The 18,055-nt window shown below is 43.8% G+C and overlaps 2 protein-coding genes across 9 annotated transcripts in view; one reads left to right on the top strand and one right to left on the bottom strand.

Annotated features, from left to right (window-relative positions):
- Window positions 1–556: 556 nt before the first annotated feature.
- LYRM1 (LYR motif containing 1) lies at window positions 557–17,560 on the bottom strand. 6 transcript variants are annotated; one of them, XM_073362243.1, is made up of 4 exons: window positions 17,465–17,560; window positions 6,080–6,238; window positions 3,668–3,791; window positions 557–862 (listed from the first exon to the last, which is right to left on the bottom strand). In XM_073362243.1, exons 2-4 carry the CDS (start codon window positions 6,236–6,238, stop codon window positions 756–758), a joined length of 390 nt encoding a protein of 129 aa, XP_073218344.1. In that variant the 5' UTR covers window positions 17,465–17,560; the 3' UTR covers window positions 557–755. The 6 variants fall into 6 exon arrangements, with proteins under 6 accessions (XP_073218344.1, XP_073218342.1, XP_073218341.1 ...); XM_073362241.1 differs by lacking the exon at window positions 17,465–17,560 and adding an exon at window positions 16,970–17,315; XM_073362240.1 differs by lacking the exon at window positions 17,465–17,560 and adding an exon at window positions 16,091–16,618.
- DCUN1D3 (defective in cullin neddylation 1 domain containing 3) overlaps window positions 17,518–18,055 on the top strand; it is a 32,802-nt gene continuing 32,264 nt past the window's right edge. For all 3 annotated transcript variants that reach the window (XM_073362237.1, XM_073362238.1, XM_073362236.1), the window contains exon 1: window positions 17,518–17,635. The gene's annotated coding sequence lies outside the window, so the exon portion shown is untranslated. The remainder of the gene's footprint in view (window positions 17,636–18,055) is intronic.

The following is an 18,055-nucleotide window of genomic DNA, read 5'->3' on the forward strand; positions in this document are numbered from 1 at the left end:
AGCCATTGTACATCCCTGCACTCACTGCAGAAAAAGGATATATTTAACCAGGTGATGGGCCACATTGTGTTCAGCTACTGCGCATTCTGAAAAGGAAGGTGGGGAGAAGACAAAAGGTCTCTTCCCCTCCACACCTGTCCACCCCGGATGCAGCAACCCAGTGCAATCACAAGCCCTGGGCTGCTTGAGCATAAGGATGGCATGAGGCTTGCACCTACTGTGTCACTAGTCTCTCCAGAGGGGGTGGGGAGAGCAGGTCCAGGCCCTGCCTTACTTCCACACCATCCACCAGTCCTAGCCAGGGGCTGGAAATAGAGCATGCTGCATCCTAACACAGGATGGCGTGGTGGCCAAGCTCCCTCCGTATTCAAGAGACATTGTGCCTGCCTGATTCTCCTGGGATGACCCTGGTGCAGGGTAGTGCTTTAAAGGTCCAACTGAGCATTTATCCACCTGCGAATCTCCATTGTATCCTGTTATGAATCCGCATACAATATAAGAATTGCCATGCTTTGTCCTGACTTCACAAATTAATCTTCATGTTGCATCTCACTCCTTAAAAGCTGTTACTTTTATTGATGTCAGTGGTTGAATCTTAAATACAAGAGTTTCCATACACTGAATCAGCTAGGCTTGTGGAGTCAGGAAGAGTGACTATCAAGCACACACTTTCATTCACAGTTGCACACACAAGCCATGTCTGCCTTGCAGTTCGTGATAATATGCACCACACTTTGACAGTGGGTTATGAAACTTCATCGTAGGATCTCAAGTAGGCTGGCTTGGAAAGCTTCCTCAGCTTTTCTTGGTTTCGAAATGTACGACCACGTTGTGGGGCGAGACCCAGAGGAGGCAGATGAATCTACACACACAAAAATAAAGCTAAACGTTCTTGTGCAGGCTGATAAACTGAAACCCCACTCAGAGATCAGGAGACATTCTGATAGCGGGACTCTTGCAGTGTTTTCACTCACACTTGGAAACCATTTCCTCCCATGTTGGAGAGAACAGATACCTAACCACCAGGTTATTTACTTATATTTCTATCAGAGCCTATTTCCCAGTTGATTACTATTACATTTAACTTTCAAGCCCTATGTGTTTGTTGTAGGCATAGAGCCTTACCAAATTCATGGTCCATTTTGGTCAATTTCATGATCATAGGATTTTTTTAAAATAATAAATTTCATGATTTCAGCTATTTAAATCTGAAATTTCAGTGTTGTAATTGTAGGGGTCCTGACCCAAAAAGGAGTTGAGGGGGTCGCAAGGTTATTGTAGGGGGGTATGTGGTACTGCTACCCTTCTGCGCTGCTACTGGCAGCTGCGCTGCCTTCAGAGCTGGGCAGCTGGAGAGGGGCAGCTGCTGGCCGGGAGCCCAGCTCTGAAGGCAGAGCCACCGCCAGCAGCAGTGCAGAAGTAAGGATGGCCTGGTATGATATTGCCACCCTTACTTCTGCGTTGCTGCCTGCAGAGTTGGACCCTCAGTCAGTAGCCGCCACTCTCTGGCTGCCCGGCTCTGAAGACAGAGCTGCTGCCAGTAGCAGCGTAGAAGTAAGGATGGGATGGGATGGTATTGCCACCCTTAATTATGCATTGCTGCGGGCAGGGTGCTCAGTGCCCAGCCAACAGCTGCCGTTTGCTGGCTACCCAGCTCTGAAGGCAGCGCAGAAGTAAGGGTGGCAATACCATGACTCCCCAATATAACCTTGTGATCCCCCTGCAACTCCCTTTTGGGTCAGGATCCCCAATTGGAGAAGCACTGGTCTCCCCCATGAAATCTACATAGTATAGGGTAAAAACCCACACAAGACCAGATTTCACAGGGGGAGACTAGATTTCATGGTCCGTGATGCATTTTTCATGGCTGAGAATTTGGTAGGGCCCTATGTATACAATAGCTAGGTACCCAGTCTAGTCCTTTAAATTATAACCTTTTGTCGCATTGTGTTTTATAGTTTCACATCAAATGATGATACATCATTTGCTGAAATAGTACTGAATAGGATATTCCAGTAAAATGGTTTTATAGGATCCAGATTTACAGTTTTATCAGAAGAGTTGGGACCAAAGTATAGGATCACAAACCAATAGAGAAGGAAGTACGATATATACCATAAATTATAAAGGTGGTTAAGTGGTTGTGTTTTGTTACTAACCACGTAGCAAACAACAAAGCAACCCCAAGCTGTACGTACTCCATCTACTACCTTATTGCTGATTCGGGTTTATAGTGATAATATACACCATATGAAAAGCCCAATTAGTCACTGAGTCTACAAACAGAGAAATGGGTGACAGTCTTTTAGTTTTGAAAGTCTTTGTACCTCAGAGGTAAATATAAAATTGTTAGTGGGAACCATATAGCTAATCCCCTGCCCCCACAATGATTGAAAGAGGTAGGTGTAAATAGCCAAACGTTCCTGTCTGAGGATGAAAGACTTAAAGATAGCTATTAAAATGAAAATATTAGTAAAATCACTTAGTGAAGCAGCAATATTCTTAAAATTTATACACTCTCTAAAGATCCTCTAATCTATATGTATCAGAGCTTTTCTAGGGCTTGATCCTGCAAGGTGTTTGATCCCCTAGAGAATATAAATTTCAAAGCCCTCCCCAGGTTCAGCTAAAAAGGGATATATTAGGGGATTATTAAATTGGATTATGATTTTCTTGAAAGGAAAGAGACCTATGAAGGTGAAATGTAATGAATTGGAATGGAGGGGAAGTCTCTCTGGATGACAAAGGAAAGGATGAAATAAATGAATGATACACAGAAAACACCATTGCACAGTGAAACAAAACACAGGACCCTGCTACAACTCCTTGTTTAAACAAGTCAACAAGCAACCTCAACGTTTAAACAAGTCACTTCCATTAATGTATGATTTCCAGAACAGCAGGAGGAGGGGTGGAAAAGGACCCACAGATACACCAGCCCTGCCTCCCAACAACCAGACTTGATCTAATATAACCAGGATTCAGTGTAGGCTACCAAAAAAAACCCCAAAAACAACCCTATGATATTTACGCATTTGCTCAAAAGTTGACAGGCCAACTATTTCTAATCTTTCATCTGGAAAGATTTTTAACCACTAGATTTGTTAGACAGACAAGATGGGTGAGGTAATATCTTTGACTGGACCAACTTCCGTTGGTGAGAGAGACAAGCTTTGGAACCACACACAGCTCTTCCACTGGTCTGGGAAACAATGAGGGTCACAAGGTGGCACAGATTATTTAGCGCACATTCTAAGGGACCATTCAAGGCAGAATGGCCTGTTAACACCTCTGCATTCATAAGACAAAAGGAAGTTAGTGGGTTACTGATTGTTGTAATAAGCCATAAATGCAGTGTCTCTCTTCAGTCCATGATTTTTAGTGTCTAGCAGAGTTATGAATGTAACCTCCCAGGCTTGTCTTTTCCTTGTATTTAGTGGTGACACTCAAAGTACCTTTCCCAGATATGTAGATGAGCCCTCCATGGTTCCAATAAAAGATATTACCTCACCCACCTTCTCTCTAATGTCCTGGGACCGACATGGCTACAACTACACTGCATACACTAGATTTGTTGTCATTACCAGTTTATGAACACTCATCCAGAAGTCAAAACTGCCTTAACTAAAATATCCACTGCTTGCTGAATAAGGGACTAAATACACACTGTTGTAGACGTTGTCTGGATTCACACTCACAGGTCTTGGGTAGGGAATGTGATAGTGAAGTCCGATTTCTACTCTTGCCTTGCATTCTTCTATACACTGTTTAATCAGCTCTGGATCTGTTAGCTAATCAAACAAATAAATGTAAAAAGGGAAAGTGTAGAAATTAGTACTTGTGAATTAGAATCATGCACATCTACATGATTTACTTTTTTGGTTTGTTTTGTTTTTATTTTTAAAAGTAGGACATTGATTTCCTTGTCCCTAGAAATATAGCTAGAATGATTCTCCAGTTCATTGCCATGTCATACTAGTCCCAGAGATCATGGGACAATCCCAACACTTTGGGAAAGCCTGTGCATGCATTTACTTATCTTTATGTCCAGAGAAGTCATTAAAGGTAAAATTCCCCTCAGATCCATCCAGCAGTTCTTGACTCATATGGCTGACAGCTAGGGGCCTCGAGGAGGAGCAGGATATCAGAGCTTAGATTTACTGTAAGGGTCTGAGGAGATTTTTACTCTAACATGTTAATAAGTATCATCTGTAAAAAGAAGATGCACGTGTACATCAATACACTTATGGAAAGAACACTAGTGGTCAAAAATAAATTGAGCCATTTACATATATCTATATAGGAGCTGGAGAAAAATATAAAACATTTAGGGCCATGGCCTGCCATCATTCCATGCATACAACTCCTTCTGAAGCCAATAAAGGTGTTGTGTAAAAAGTTCAGTGGTAAAATATAGTCCTAAACAAGATCTAGAAAGTGAATGCAAGTGGTATCAATTCCCATATAACAATGGGACTCTAATATGATGAAGGCGAAAAAGCATCAGTTCTAACCATTGAAGTCCACATGTTTGTGCTCTCTGTACAAGGAAGGAGAGGTTTTAAATTCCAAATACTGTATTACTTAAAAACTTTGTGCACACTTTCTATAGAAAAAAAACCTTTTAAAGAAAGTGCCAATAATTACTGTATGATCAGCAAAATCAGCAGGTGAAGGCGCTACGGAATTCTGCCTGCCAGCAGTTCAGAAAGCTAGACAAAAGCATCAGGAAAGATCCAAAGCTGCTTCAGACAACAATTCCACAGGCAGTATACTTGCAGATAACTTTTTTCCTCCTCCTTGGCAATTTCTTGTAAGGTCTCTAGACCTTTCTAACCTCCTAAAGTAACTAATGAAGAAAACTAGAAGGATTCAAGATTTCTTCTTTGGGGAGGTTTGAATTAGATCTTGCATGATGAAATTCAACAAAGACGAGTGCAAAGTACTCCACTTAGGAAGGCAAAATCAAATGCACAGCTACAAAATGGAGAATACTGGCTAAGCAGCAGTACTGCAAAAGAGGATCTGGGGGTTATAGAAGATCACAAATTGTATATAAGCCAACAGTGCAAAAAAGGCTAATATCATTCTGGTTGTATTAACTGGAGTGCCATATGTAAGACATAGGAGGTAATTGTTCTGCTTGGCACTCGTGTGGCCTCCGATGGAGAACTGTGTTGAGTTTAGGGTACCACAGTTTAGGAAAGATGTGGACAAACTGGAGAGTGCAGAGGAGAGCTACAAAAAAGTTAAAAGGTTTAGAAAAACCTCATCTACAAGGAAAGGTTTAAAAAAAACCTGGGTATGTTTCGTCTTGATAGAAGAACAGGTTAGACAAACACCTGACAGGGATGGTCTAGGTGTGCATCAACTCCTGCTGGGGGCTCGACTCGATGACCTCTCAAGGCCCTTGTGATGGATATTGCCACTGCATGCAATATCGAAGGGAACATATTGTATTAAGTTGTTGGGGGGAAGGTCACCACACCTCCTCCAAGAAATAAAAATGGGGGTGGGGGGATTAAGGTGCATCACTCAGGCTGTAAATATCTCCAGAGGTACCACCCTTGGGGAGGCTTGCACTTACTGGTTCAGACGGGGTTTTCAGAGACCAGCAGACAAAGGCCTTTTTGTATAAAAAGCCTGAGTATAAACGGACACTGGACCTTTTGATTCAGTAAGTGGACAGGACCCTGTGTCAAGGGGGGTTCCCAGCCCTTACAGAAGGGTTGGAAGGATTGACTGACTTACCAGGACCCCATAAGACTGATGGCTGAGCTCTGGTAAGCTTTTAGCATGTGTATAGGAACTAGGTTTTTATATGTTCTCTTTGCCTGACAGGTGACTGCTGGGAGCTTAGGTGGGTGTCCTTAAGGAGGACCAGGTCAGGGGTCAAAAGGTGCAGTTAACCCTGAATCTGCAACAGTCCTTCCAGCCCTACATTTCTATAAATTTCCAAACTGGAGACCATTTTGGGAACTCAACTCTCTTGTAAACGTTTTTCCAACCATTGAAACAAAACAGGGTGCAAAGAATGAATCACAGACTAACTCTGAAAGCCAGACAGAGATGCACTTACATCTTTGTTTTTTTGGAATAAGGTTTTGGCTTCATTTATAATGTACTGTTTCTCTTTAATAGTGTCTTCCATCTGTCCTGATGCAGACTGCCATTTTTTGGCTATTCTGAATATCCTGCGGTAAAGGCCAAGAACTTCTTGTCGTGCAACTGATGTCATCTTAAGAAAAAAACAGAAAAGAAACATATGCATAAACATTTGGGTTTATAAAAGGCCACCAAACATATGTATATCTTTCACACAATCTTTAATTAGTTTTACAAATATTTCCTCTCTCTGAGATCTGCTGAGTAATGTGAAAGGAAGTGGAATAGCTGTAAACAATGGTTACCTGCCAACCCTTGGGAACATTCACACTCTATATAAGAAAGGAAAAATGCCTACTCTCTAATGTCCCAATCCAGCAGAGCATTGAAACGTACTTAAGCCTGTCCCTATTCAGCAAAGAGCTTAAGCACATGCTTAACTCCCACTGACATCAACAGGATTTATACATGTGCTTAAAGTTAAGCACTTGCCTATGTGCTTTGCTAAATCAGGGTCTTGGATCCAGGACACCTGGGTTCTATTCTTGGGTCTTACTTTGGACAAGTCACTTAAACAAGTCTCATCTAAGTCCTCTCTGTAAAATGGGTATAATAATGCTTACCCACCTTTGCAAAGCATTTTGAGACTACAAATGAAAAAGCACTGATGTTGTGGAAGGCAAGATGTTTCTCACGTGTTCATAACACCATTTCTGATGATGTATTCCAATGTGGCAATAATTAGATTAAAGATAACAGAGGTAGCATGGCGTGAGCACTGGACTAGAAGCTAGAAATTTCTGAGTTCTAATCCTGGCTCTGCCACGTCTGCCTCTGTGGACTCTGACAAGTCAATTATGACCTGATTGTCAAATGGCTAAGCAGCCATGCTGCCCATTGAACTGAACAGAATATGCAGCTACTCAGGACTTTTAGAAATCAGGGCTGAATTCCTAGCCCCGCTGAGGTCAATGGGAGTTTTGCCACTGACTTGAACAGAGCCAACATTTCACCCACGCCAATAACCTCCAAATCCACTGCTGATCAGATCTTCAGGAATAAGACTTCAGCTTCAGGAATTCCAAAACTCTGAGTTGCAAAACTGTCAAAGATACTTTAGTGTCCAAAAATGTAAAATGCTGCAACATGATGAAATGAGTATGTGAAAGCAAAGGCTTATGATGAATACATGGAAAAACCACTATCAGTGGGGAGACATTAACTGTCAGCATCTCGGGATACATTTGATGACCAGGTAGCTCTGTGACTGACTCTACCCTGAAGTCAGAGACCTACACTCTGGTGAGTATGTTCCCACCATGTGTGACAATGACTGGTATTTTGGAGAGCAGGAGGATATTCTGAATTACTTTAACTTGCCCATGAGATCTGAAGTGGTTGAGCTCTCCACATGAATATTAGCTACACTGTCAACTAGCTTTTATCAACAATTTTCCAGTGCAACCAAACTGTGCCCTCAAACATGCACTTACTGAGCTCTCTCTCACTGAAATCAATGGGTGCTACACACATTAATCTGAAAGCAGAATTTCACCCTCGGATACTGTTGCCCATGCTTTGTCTTTTTATGCTAACAATTTCTGTGAACTAAAGACTAACTTTTTTGTTTCATGACTTGTCAGGGATTCTCAGGAATACAGACATAATGGTGTCTTTCTAATGTTCCTCCTCTTACTAGAGACTATTTTTTTTTTGAAGGAATGGATGTAAAATGTTTAACTAGTCATTTTCTCTTTGATTAGAGAGAAAAATGATTCTTTTTGCACAACTAAAAGTTTTTCATAGAACGTCTCGCTAAATATGTGTTTATGCTAATGCTAGAAAACAAGAACACAGATAATATAGGCCTCAGTTCTGCAAACACTTGCATACATGCTTAGCTTTATGCACATAAATAGTTCCCATTCAGTTAATGGAAGCACTGATGGTGTCCCTAGCCTCCGTTTGCCAGAAACTGGGAATGGGCAACAGGGAATGGAGCTCTGGATGATTACCTGTTCTGTTTGTTCCCTCTGGGGCACCTGGCATTGGCCACTGTTGGAAGACTGGACACTGGGGTAGATGGACCTTTGGGTCTGACCCAGTATGGCCATTCTTATACTGTAGTTTGTATTAGTTTACATAGGACATGAAAAGACTAGTTACCGTAGTGCATTAAGGCAACGCAGAGCCATAGGCTTATCCCAGCTGGGAGCCCCTCTGCTGTGGCCCCATGGCCTCATCTCTGCTTGTAGGTAGCTGAAGGGTCACCCATGCAAGAGCTATTGGCAGGCTGTGGAGGCCTATCATTGTATTGGATACACTCTGATCAGCTTGTCAGAGGTTATCTTTGTTAGCATGAGGGCTAGAAACATACTTGGGGGCAAAGGGAGGGCAGGAAGGAGGGAGAAGTTGTCTAATTTCATCATGTGACTCCAGAAGCTGGGACCCTAGGCATATACCTTTAATACATATGCTATAAGCTGGCCCTACCAGCTATTATTTTGCACACTGTAGTTTTGGTTTTAGTGTACTCCCAAGTTTGGAAATCTCTTAGCTGTTTACAAACTAATTTCTCTTTCCACTGATTCTAACTTTTTTCATTTAACAAACAATGAATTTTTTCTCTTTTCTGTTTCACATGGAGTTGGAGTTAACACTGTTCTACTTATTTCCTTGTTTATGCATTGTCGGAGTAGAAGTAGGCTGTCGTGTTAACATATGCAATGAAGAAGGCAGAGGAAGGTAGTAATATAAAAGTGTCCTGTAAAAGTCACTGGCCAGATTTGCAAAAATGGTCATTAACCAGCAGCTCCCACTGTTAATCTTAAGCAACAGTTTCTAACAGTTAACAGCCAGATTGTACCCAGCTCCCTGCAGAGATATACAAAATAGGAAGTTGATACTGTACAAGGAAGCCCCTCCCACTTCCCAGAGCAGTTATAAGAACAAATACACCAAAATCCAAACTATGGCTGGATTCTGATTTGAGTAACACCAGTGTAAATCTGAAGTAACTCAATGATGGCAAGGGTTAATCTGAATGTACACCACTGTAAATCATCCCAGAATCTAGCCTCAGGTGTAAGAGGGTCCAACCCTTATGAAAGTCTCATAATGATGGGTGTAATTTGGTCAAAAACTAAGACCGAGTGGTCAAGTAATGTAACTTGCACTGATCTAGGATTCAGTGGATGTGCAAAGTGCATTTGTTATACACTGAGTGGATAGAGAGAAACAGCAGGAAAACCACTAACAGGAGAGTGTAAGATAATTGTTTGTAGTGTTATAACCATGTTGGTCCCAGGATATTAGAGAGGCAAGGGGGGTGAGGTAATATCTTTTATTGGACCAACTTCTATTGGTAAAAGAGACAAGCTTTCCAGCTACACATAGCTGAGGATAAGCCTGTCTCTTTTACCAACAGAAGTTGGTCCAATAAAAGGTCATGTAACCTCTTACTCTGACTAGGTGGGTGCAGTAAGGGGACCCTACCTTATTTTACACTTCCTGTTAGTTGCTACTTAACTTCTACTTGTCTCCTTGGTGTGTAAGTCAGAAGTGTTTTGCACACCCACTGTATGCCAAGTGGGAGGAGGTAACACCACTGTACCACTAACACACCTTTTGTGATAGTTACAACCACTTTTTAACTTACACACCATTTACTTCTTTGCAGAATGTGGCCCATAAAGGATAACTACAGGCATGTGTTTTCAAAGTTTATGGCCCCTTGTTGTTTTGGCTGAACTTTATAATAGCAATACAAATCTCAGGTGATGTTCACAAAAAAAAACCAGGAAAAGTGAGTGTGTGTGTGTAAAAAGCACTAATAAAATGTTGAGTTGCAGGCCAGACCTGATCTGATTCTGTGTCTTTGGAGATGCACCAAATATGTCAGCATGCAGTTTCAAGAAAGAGTTTGTTGGGTGCTGTGACTAGCAGTTTTGAAAACAACCTTGTAAGACAGAGATATTGGGCCATATCATGCCTGTGATCAGTATGCAAACTCCCATTGTTATCAGCGGGCAGATCAGGCACATGAGATGGTCCATTGTATCCAAAACTGCAAAGAAACCTTGAGTAGTTAATGAATTACTGCATGCTGAAAATGTAAACTTTTTTGTTGGCAATTAAAACAAAGAATCTTGTAGATCTTAAAACCTAAGAATACATCTTTCAAAAACAAATACAGATTCCTTTGAGGGTTTAGTACAGTTGACCCTAAGTTCCAAAATTAAATAATACAGTGAAATCTTCAAAGTTTTGCCATGAGTAGAATGCCATGGAATTTAGATGAAGTATTGTATATAAATACATGTAAAAACCCTGTCCTTGAATTGCCCCTATTGCATAGAGCCTGAGCCACACTAGGGGCTAGGGAAGAGGTGCAGGGATGACTGAGGCCTCTCAAATGCAAGCAGCCAAATTACAACTACCTCCTGGGTAACATGCTTGGAGGGAGAAGATACTCTGCATCTTCCTACTCCCCACAATGCACCTGTGTTAAGACAGCCATAATTTAGCTGTACATCTGTTTACTTCTGTCCATCCTTATTAAGTCAAAGATCATCTACTGACTTTAAGTATCAAATCTGTATCAAATCCAGCATGTACCTAGGATTTTAAGAAAGGAAGGGTGTTAAGTAGTATTTTAATAAGAGGAAATAGAAACTTTAACAATGGATCTCTTCTTCTACATCCTTTTTAACCTGGATGCTCATTAATATTGCACAAACGCTTGATTTGGTGCTGACACTATATTTGTTTGGGGAAAAAGTATAACTCTATAGGGAACAGTTTAAAACAGCAGCTTTGATATTGTCAAATATAATGTTTACATTGAAGAGCAGCATAGCTTCTCTTTCACATCATCAGCTATTTGACTGTTTGCTACTGGCAAGGAGTTCTGAAATTATTTAAATAAATTATTCAAGTCAAATAAATTATTTGACAGTCTATTGGATCAAAACTGATCAGATGTCTATAATGGAAATAAATCATTTATTTCAACATCCTATACAACATTGTTTCTATCCAGGTTGAATGTGATGGCTTCTTGTACCACTGTATTTTTAATACCACTCTTGGGCTACTGTTCATTTAAAAAATGCAAGAACTGTGTATCAAGCTTTTTATTTTAGAGCTCAGTGATAACACTTAGCTAAGTGGTAACCCACAATTTCTCTCCAGCTGGTAGATGTGACATGCAATCATTCACTCCATTTCACAGCTATCCATGGTAACAAAGTCACTAAAACAAATTCATCCCTGGTCTAAGTGTATTGAAGTAAAGCCCCTGGATTTACAAAAGTGTTGAATTGGCTCATAATTTCCATAAGGGACAACAGCTGTAACAGTTAGCTCCTGTAAGTCTGTGAGAAGAGGAGAAATCAAGGATTCTTGGGATGACTGAGAAGATGGCATTCCCCAATAATGTTAATCTCAGAATCCAGCATTCACGTCCTATCTTTCTTCTCCAAAAAAATCAAACTGATTTAAGATTCTCCCATCTAATCTTTTGCATTACAAACATTGTAGGATAGCCACACTGTAAGTGGCTGCATCAGCTGGGTAAAAACAATGCATTCAGCTGGCAACTCAGATGGGTTTTCACTTTTGAAATGTCTCACTCCTTCAATTTTTTTTATTTTCATCCAATCTCCAAATTTACAGCAAAATTCAAAGCCACCAAGTTCTGCCTAGTGCTGGGTGAAAGCCAAACAAAACCAGAGGCCTAAATCCACCCCTATTGTAACCCCATTTACTTTATCAATGGTATAACCCTGTTGACTTCAGTGGGGTTACTCTTGAATTTGACCCAAAAGTTTGTCATGGTTTCCATCTACAATAATACATTTGTGTATTTTTTTGGTGTGAAAATAGCTTAAGTAACCAGTTTGTAATGAAAACTGGAACATGGGCAGTTTTGCCTGGTTTTGAATTCTGTTATAGAAGTTTCAGCTTTAAAACAGATGTGACCCAAGTATTACTCAACACTTCTGAGTCAGTCAGACTCTCTGCACTTGGAACTCCCATTGACTTTAGTGGTAATTCTAAAGGAGGAAGTGAAGGGGGCGGGGGCCACATGTACTATTGAGCCCTTCAAGATCAAACTCTGGTTGCTTTAAACTTTCACTAAGTATTGAATAATCCCTTGACCAGAAAGCATAAGGAACACGGAAAGCAAGAAGAATGCAACTCAAATAGTAAATCAATGGCCTAGATTTTATCACTGGCTTTCTACATAAATTCATCCAAATGGAAAGAACCAAGAATTGATTCTCCAAAACATGTAGCAGTAGCCACACTACAATAGAGCACTGATGTCTTCCTAGGAATTATGACGTGATTGGAATAACAGAGACTTGGTGGGATAACTCACATGACTGGAGTACTGTCATGGATGGATACAAACTGTTCAGGAAGGAGAGGCAGGGCAGAAAAGGTGGGGGAGTTGCACTGTATGTAAGGGAGCAGTATGACTGCTCAGAGCTCCGGTATGAAACTGCAGAAAAACCTGAGAGTCTCTGGATTAAGATTAGAAGCGTGAGCAACAAGGGTGATGTCATGGTGGGAGTCTACTATAGACCACCGACCCAGGGGGATGAGGTGGACGAGGCTTTCTTCCTGCAACTCACGGAAGTTACTAGATCGCAGGCCCTGGTTCTCATGGGAGACTTCAATCACCCTGATATCTGCTGGGAGAGCAATAGAGCAGTGCACAGACAATCCAGGAAGTTTTTGGAAAGTGTAGGGGACAATTTCCTGGTGCAAGTAGTGGAGAAACCAAAAAGGGGCAGAGCTCTTCTTGACCTGCTGCTCACAAACCGTGAAGAATTAGTGGGGGAAGCAAATGTGGATGGGAACCTGGGAGGCAGTGACCATGAGATGGTCGAGTTCAGGATCCTGACACAGGGAAGAAAGGAGACCAGCAGAATACAGACCCTGGACTTCAGAAAAGCAGACTTTGACTCCCTCAGGGAACTGATGGGCAGGATCCCCTGGGAGAATAACATGAGGGGGAAAGGAGTCCAGGAGAGCTGGATGTATTTTAAAGAATCCTTATTGAGGTTACAGGGACAAACCATCCTAATGTGTAGAAAGAATAGTAAATATGGCAAGCAACCAGCTTGGCTTAACAGTGAAATCCTTGCTGATCTTAAACACAAAAAAGAAGCTTTCAAGAAGTGGAATACTGGACAAATAACCAGGGAAAAGTATGAAAATATTGCTCGGGCATGCAGGAGTGAAATCAGGAAGGCCAAATCACACCTGGAGTTGCAGCTAGCAAGAGATATTAAGAGTAACAAGAAGGGTTTCTTCAGGTATGTCAGCAACAAGAAGAAAGTCAAGGAAAGTGTGGGCCCCTTACTGAATGAGGGAGGCAACCTAGTGACAGAAGATGTGGAAAAAGCTAACGTACTCAATGCTTTTTTTGCCTCTGTCTTCACAAACAAGGTCAGCTCCCAGACTGCTGTGCTGGGCAGCACAGCATGGGGAAGAGGTGACCAGCCCTCTGTGGAGAAAGAAGTGGTTCAGGACTATTTAGAAAAGCTGGACGAGCACAAGTCCATGGGGCCGGATGCGCTGCATCCGAGAGAGCTAAAGGAGTTGGCGGATGTGATTGCAGAGCCATTGGCCGTTATCTTTGAAAACTCATGGCGATCGGGGGAAGTCCCAGATGACTGGAAAAGGCTAATGTAGTGCCCATCTTTAAAAAGGGAAGAAGGAGGATCCAGGGAACTACAGACCAGTCAGCCTCACCTCAGTCCCTGGAAAAATCATGGAGCAAGTCCTCAAGGAATCAATCCTGAAGCACTGAGAGGAGAGGAAAGTGATCAGGAACAGTAAACAAGGATTCACCAAGGGCAAGTCATGCCTGACTAATCTAATTGCCTTCTATGACGAGATAACTGGCTCTGTGGATGAGGGGAAAGCAGTGGACGTGTTGTTCCTTGACTTTAGCAAAGCTTTTGACACTGTCTCCCACAGTATTCTTGCCAGTAAGTTAAAGAAGTATGGGCTGGATGAACGGACTATAAGGTGGCTAGAAAGTTGGCTAGATTGTCGGGCTCAACGGGTAGTGATCAATGGCTCCATGTCTAGTTGGCAGCTGGTATCAAGTGGAGTGCCCCAAGGGTCAGTTCTCAGGCTGGTTTTGTTCAATATCTTCATAAATGATCTGGAGGATGGTGTGGATTGCACCCTCAGCAAGCTTGCAGATGACACTAAACTGGGAGGAGAAGTAGATACACTGGAGGGCAGGGATAGGATACAGAGGGCCCTAGACAAATTAGAGGATTGGGCCAAAAGAAATCTGATGAGGTTCAACAAGGACAAGTGCAGAGTCCTGCACTTAGGACAGAAGAATCCCATGCACCAGTACAGCCTAGGGACCGAATGGCGCGGCAGCAGTTCTGCAGAAAAGGACCTAGGGGTGACAGTGGACAAAAAGCTGGATATGAGTCAACAGTGTGCCCTTGTTGCCAAGAAGGCCAATGGCATTTTGGGATGCATAAGTAGGGGCATTGCCAGCAGATTGAGGGACGTGATCATTCCCCTCTATTCGACATTGGTGAGGCCTCATCTGGAGTACTGTGTCCAGTTTTGGGCCCCACACTATAAGAAAGGATGTGGAAAAATTGGAAAACGTCCAGCGGAGGGCAACAAAAATGATTAGGGGTCTGGAACACATGCCTTATGAGGAGAGGCTGAGGGAACTGGGATTGTTTAGTCTGTGGAAGAGAAGAATGAGGGGGGGATTTGATAGCTGCTTTCAACTACCTGAAAGGGGGTTCCAAAGAGGATGGCTCTAGACTGTTCTCAGTGGTAGCAGAGGACAGAACGAGGAGTAATGGTCTCAAGTTGCAGTGGGGGAGGTTTAGATTGGATATTAGGAAAAACTTTTTCACTAGGAGGGTGGTGAAACACTGGAATGTGTTACGTAGGGAGGTGGTGGAATCTCCTTCCTTAGAAGTTTTTAAGGTCAGGCTTGACAAAGCTCTGGCTGGGATGATTTAGTTGGGGATTGGTCCTGCTTTGAGCAGGGGGTTGGACTAGATGACCTCCTGAGGTCCCTTCCAACCCTGATATTCTATGATTCTATGCAGCACTACATGTGACTAAATGGAAAAGATCTAGTCCAGGACTAATCCTATAAAGTCAAATAGTTTTGAGTTTGCCAGTTTAGGATTGTTAATGGTTTGTCCAGTCTAACTAGCATATGTGGATCTTGCGTCCTACCTACCCTGTATTTTCTAATAAAAGTGAAACACTGAAGAGAGAAATCATTCAGGTTATTATAGGGGAAGGAATTTTATTGCTTCAAATATTTTTAAACCTCTCCTGACACTGAAAACATACAGTGGTCATAAGCAGTCAAGGGCAATACTGATTTTAACTTTGCTACCAATTCAAAAATGGCATGGGCTTGTTTTCCTGGCTTTTAATGTCTTTTTCCCCCCTCCTACCTTGTTTGGTTCTTAATCGTTATCACAATCCGAGAAGAGAGTTTTAATGCTGTGTGGCAAATTTAGCCCATGGAATAAAATCTCAGGTATCCTTGTACGACCTTACTTCTATAATAGAGGCATATAAGACTGTGAACATGAAGTAAAGTATAGATTTATGCACCTTATTTGCTTCTTGGCTCTAAGCTGAAGGCAACTGAATGCATGAAGAGAAATAAGTAGATTTCCTAAAACTGGAACAGTTCCCAAACACAAGAATAGGTATAAATAATAATGCCATAATGATTCTGACTTTTTTTTTTAATTCTGTGGCTCCTTTACAAGTGAGCTTCTTACATGCACTACCATCCCTTCCATCCTCCACTGCTTGGTTCTCAAAATGTTTCCAAGATGTGCTCTGCAGACTACTGTTGGCTCCTGGGCCACGATAAGAGAACCACAGCACTAGAGAATGTTTTAAAAGCTTAAATATATGCATTTAGTTTTAATGTTTAAAAAAAAAATGTCCTCACTTTCATTTATACTGAACTCATCAGAGCTGGCCCAATAACTAGTTCTTGGGACCCTCAGTGGAAGTAGGACTTCAAGTGGGTGTAGTTTTATCCACACGTGGAGGCTGCAAGAACCTTTGTTTGCAGGGAATCTGCTAGCCTTATGGGCCCCAACCTGGAGAAAACAGGAAAAGGAGGCCCTGCACAGGGACGCTCCACTGGTGCAAGCAGTGAGGTCCAAAGTGCAGAACCATGAGTCCTTGGGCTGGGGATGAGATGAGGAATCCCCATTGTGATGTTTGCAGGAAGCCGGCTCTTGGATGCAAGAGCCCCTGCTTCTCTATGATTGGAGTCTCTGTAGGCACCAGGGGTACCCATTACCCTGGCTGCACAGAGACCCGTAGGCAGGTGAAGGCCTACTTTGCTATGACAGGAGGTAATCTGAGTAGGGTTGCCAACTTTGGTTGGACAAATTCCTGGAGATTTCATCACATGACATAATCTTTCATTTAAAATTAATGTTTAATTCCTGGAGCCTCCCGGACAATCCTGGGGGGTTGGCAACCCTACATTTGAGTGAGTGGCATTGGACCTGGTGCACCTGGGCACAGCAGTGCTCAGAGCTGGCCTGGCTCCAGTTCTGCCAGGACTGAGGGGCAGTCGGGCCAAAGTGGCTGCCCTGGGCAGCTGCCCAGCTTGCCTGGAGCTAGAGAGGCCCCTGGGTGCAGGAGAGCAGGGGCGCCTTTACACCAGGGGTTCTCAACCTTTTTGTTTCTGAGTCCCACTCACCCCCAACATGCTATAAAAACTCCATGGCCCAGCTGTGCCCCAACAACTGGTTTTCTGCATTAGGGGGTAGCGAGCAGGGCAGCTGCCTGGGGCCCCAGACCCAGGCTTTACCTTCAGCCCCGGAGGGAGGGCTCAGGGACCCGGGCTTCAGCTTTCTGCCCTGAGCCCCAGCGCCGCGAACACAGGCCCTGCTTGGCGGCCCCTCGGGGGGGCCCGGAGCCCTGGCTGAGACCCGCGGGGCCTTGCTGTGATACTAGCAGAGGCAGCGCCCCCAGCCCCCTTCTCCTGCTCTGGGCCAGTCCGCAGGGAGCCGTCCCAGGGGCCCCCTCAGCGCCCCCAGGCGGAGAGGACAGCACCCCACGCGTTACTCTCCCGGGCGCCTTCAAGGCTGGACTGTACCAATGTAACAGGCTGGGGGGAGGAGAGTTGGCAACACCAGTCCACAGAATACCAGTTTAGGCCTTCTCTTCATCTCCGCATCGATCTCTTTCCCCTCCAACTTCCCTTCATTCTTTATCTTCAGGACTAAGCACCCTCTCGCCCTCCTCCACACAATTCCCCCCTTCCTCACGCAGTGGTTCACTCCAGCCTAGAATCCCCACTCACCACGGCCGGGGTGGGGTAGGTTTCTTGCCCTCTCTTTCCCTCACTGTACGTGCAGCGTCGGGACGCTCTGCTGCGTGCTGCCGCCACACGCAACCAGCTGACGCTTCACCCCCGGAAGTGATGCAGGGGCGGGAGGGGGTCGAAGCCGAGTCTGGCTGGGAGCTGCCGAGGGTGAGTGAATTGGACCCTATCTCTTCCCGTCCGTCTTAGGGAGGCTTTGCCTGTGCTGGGCTGTGGGGGCCGGGAGGGGTAGGTGGGCTGTATGGGGTCGGGGGAAGGAGATAATAGGGCTGGAAGGAAGTATCATCCCCTGGAATCATCCTTAAGTGCCCCAGCTCAGGAACTAGGCTCTCCAGCCCCCTGCGTGTGGGAGGGTCTTTGCCCATTGCCCTGCTCCCCAACGGGGGGAGGCTGTGCGGTCTCTCCCCCCCACCCCCCGAGTGGGAGAGCGGGGGGAAGTTGTGGGATCTCTGTTCCTCTTACAGGGTTGTGTGTGTGGGGGGGTGTATCCGCAACTCTTAACGATGGACCGCGGGGGGGTTGTGTACATCCCTTTGCCATCTGCATGGGGGCGGTTTCTAGGGTCGAGTA

The sequence above is a fragment of the Lepidochelys kempii genome, chromosome 10 (assembly GCF_965140265.1).
Source record: "Lepidochelys kempii isolate rLepKem1 chromosome 10, rLepKem1.hap2, whole genome shotgun sequence".
Classification (NCBI taxonomy): Eukaryota; Metazoa; Chordata; order Testudines; family Cheloniidae; genus Lepidochelys; species Lepidochelys kempii.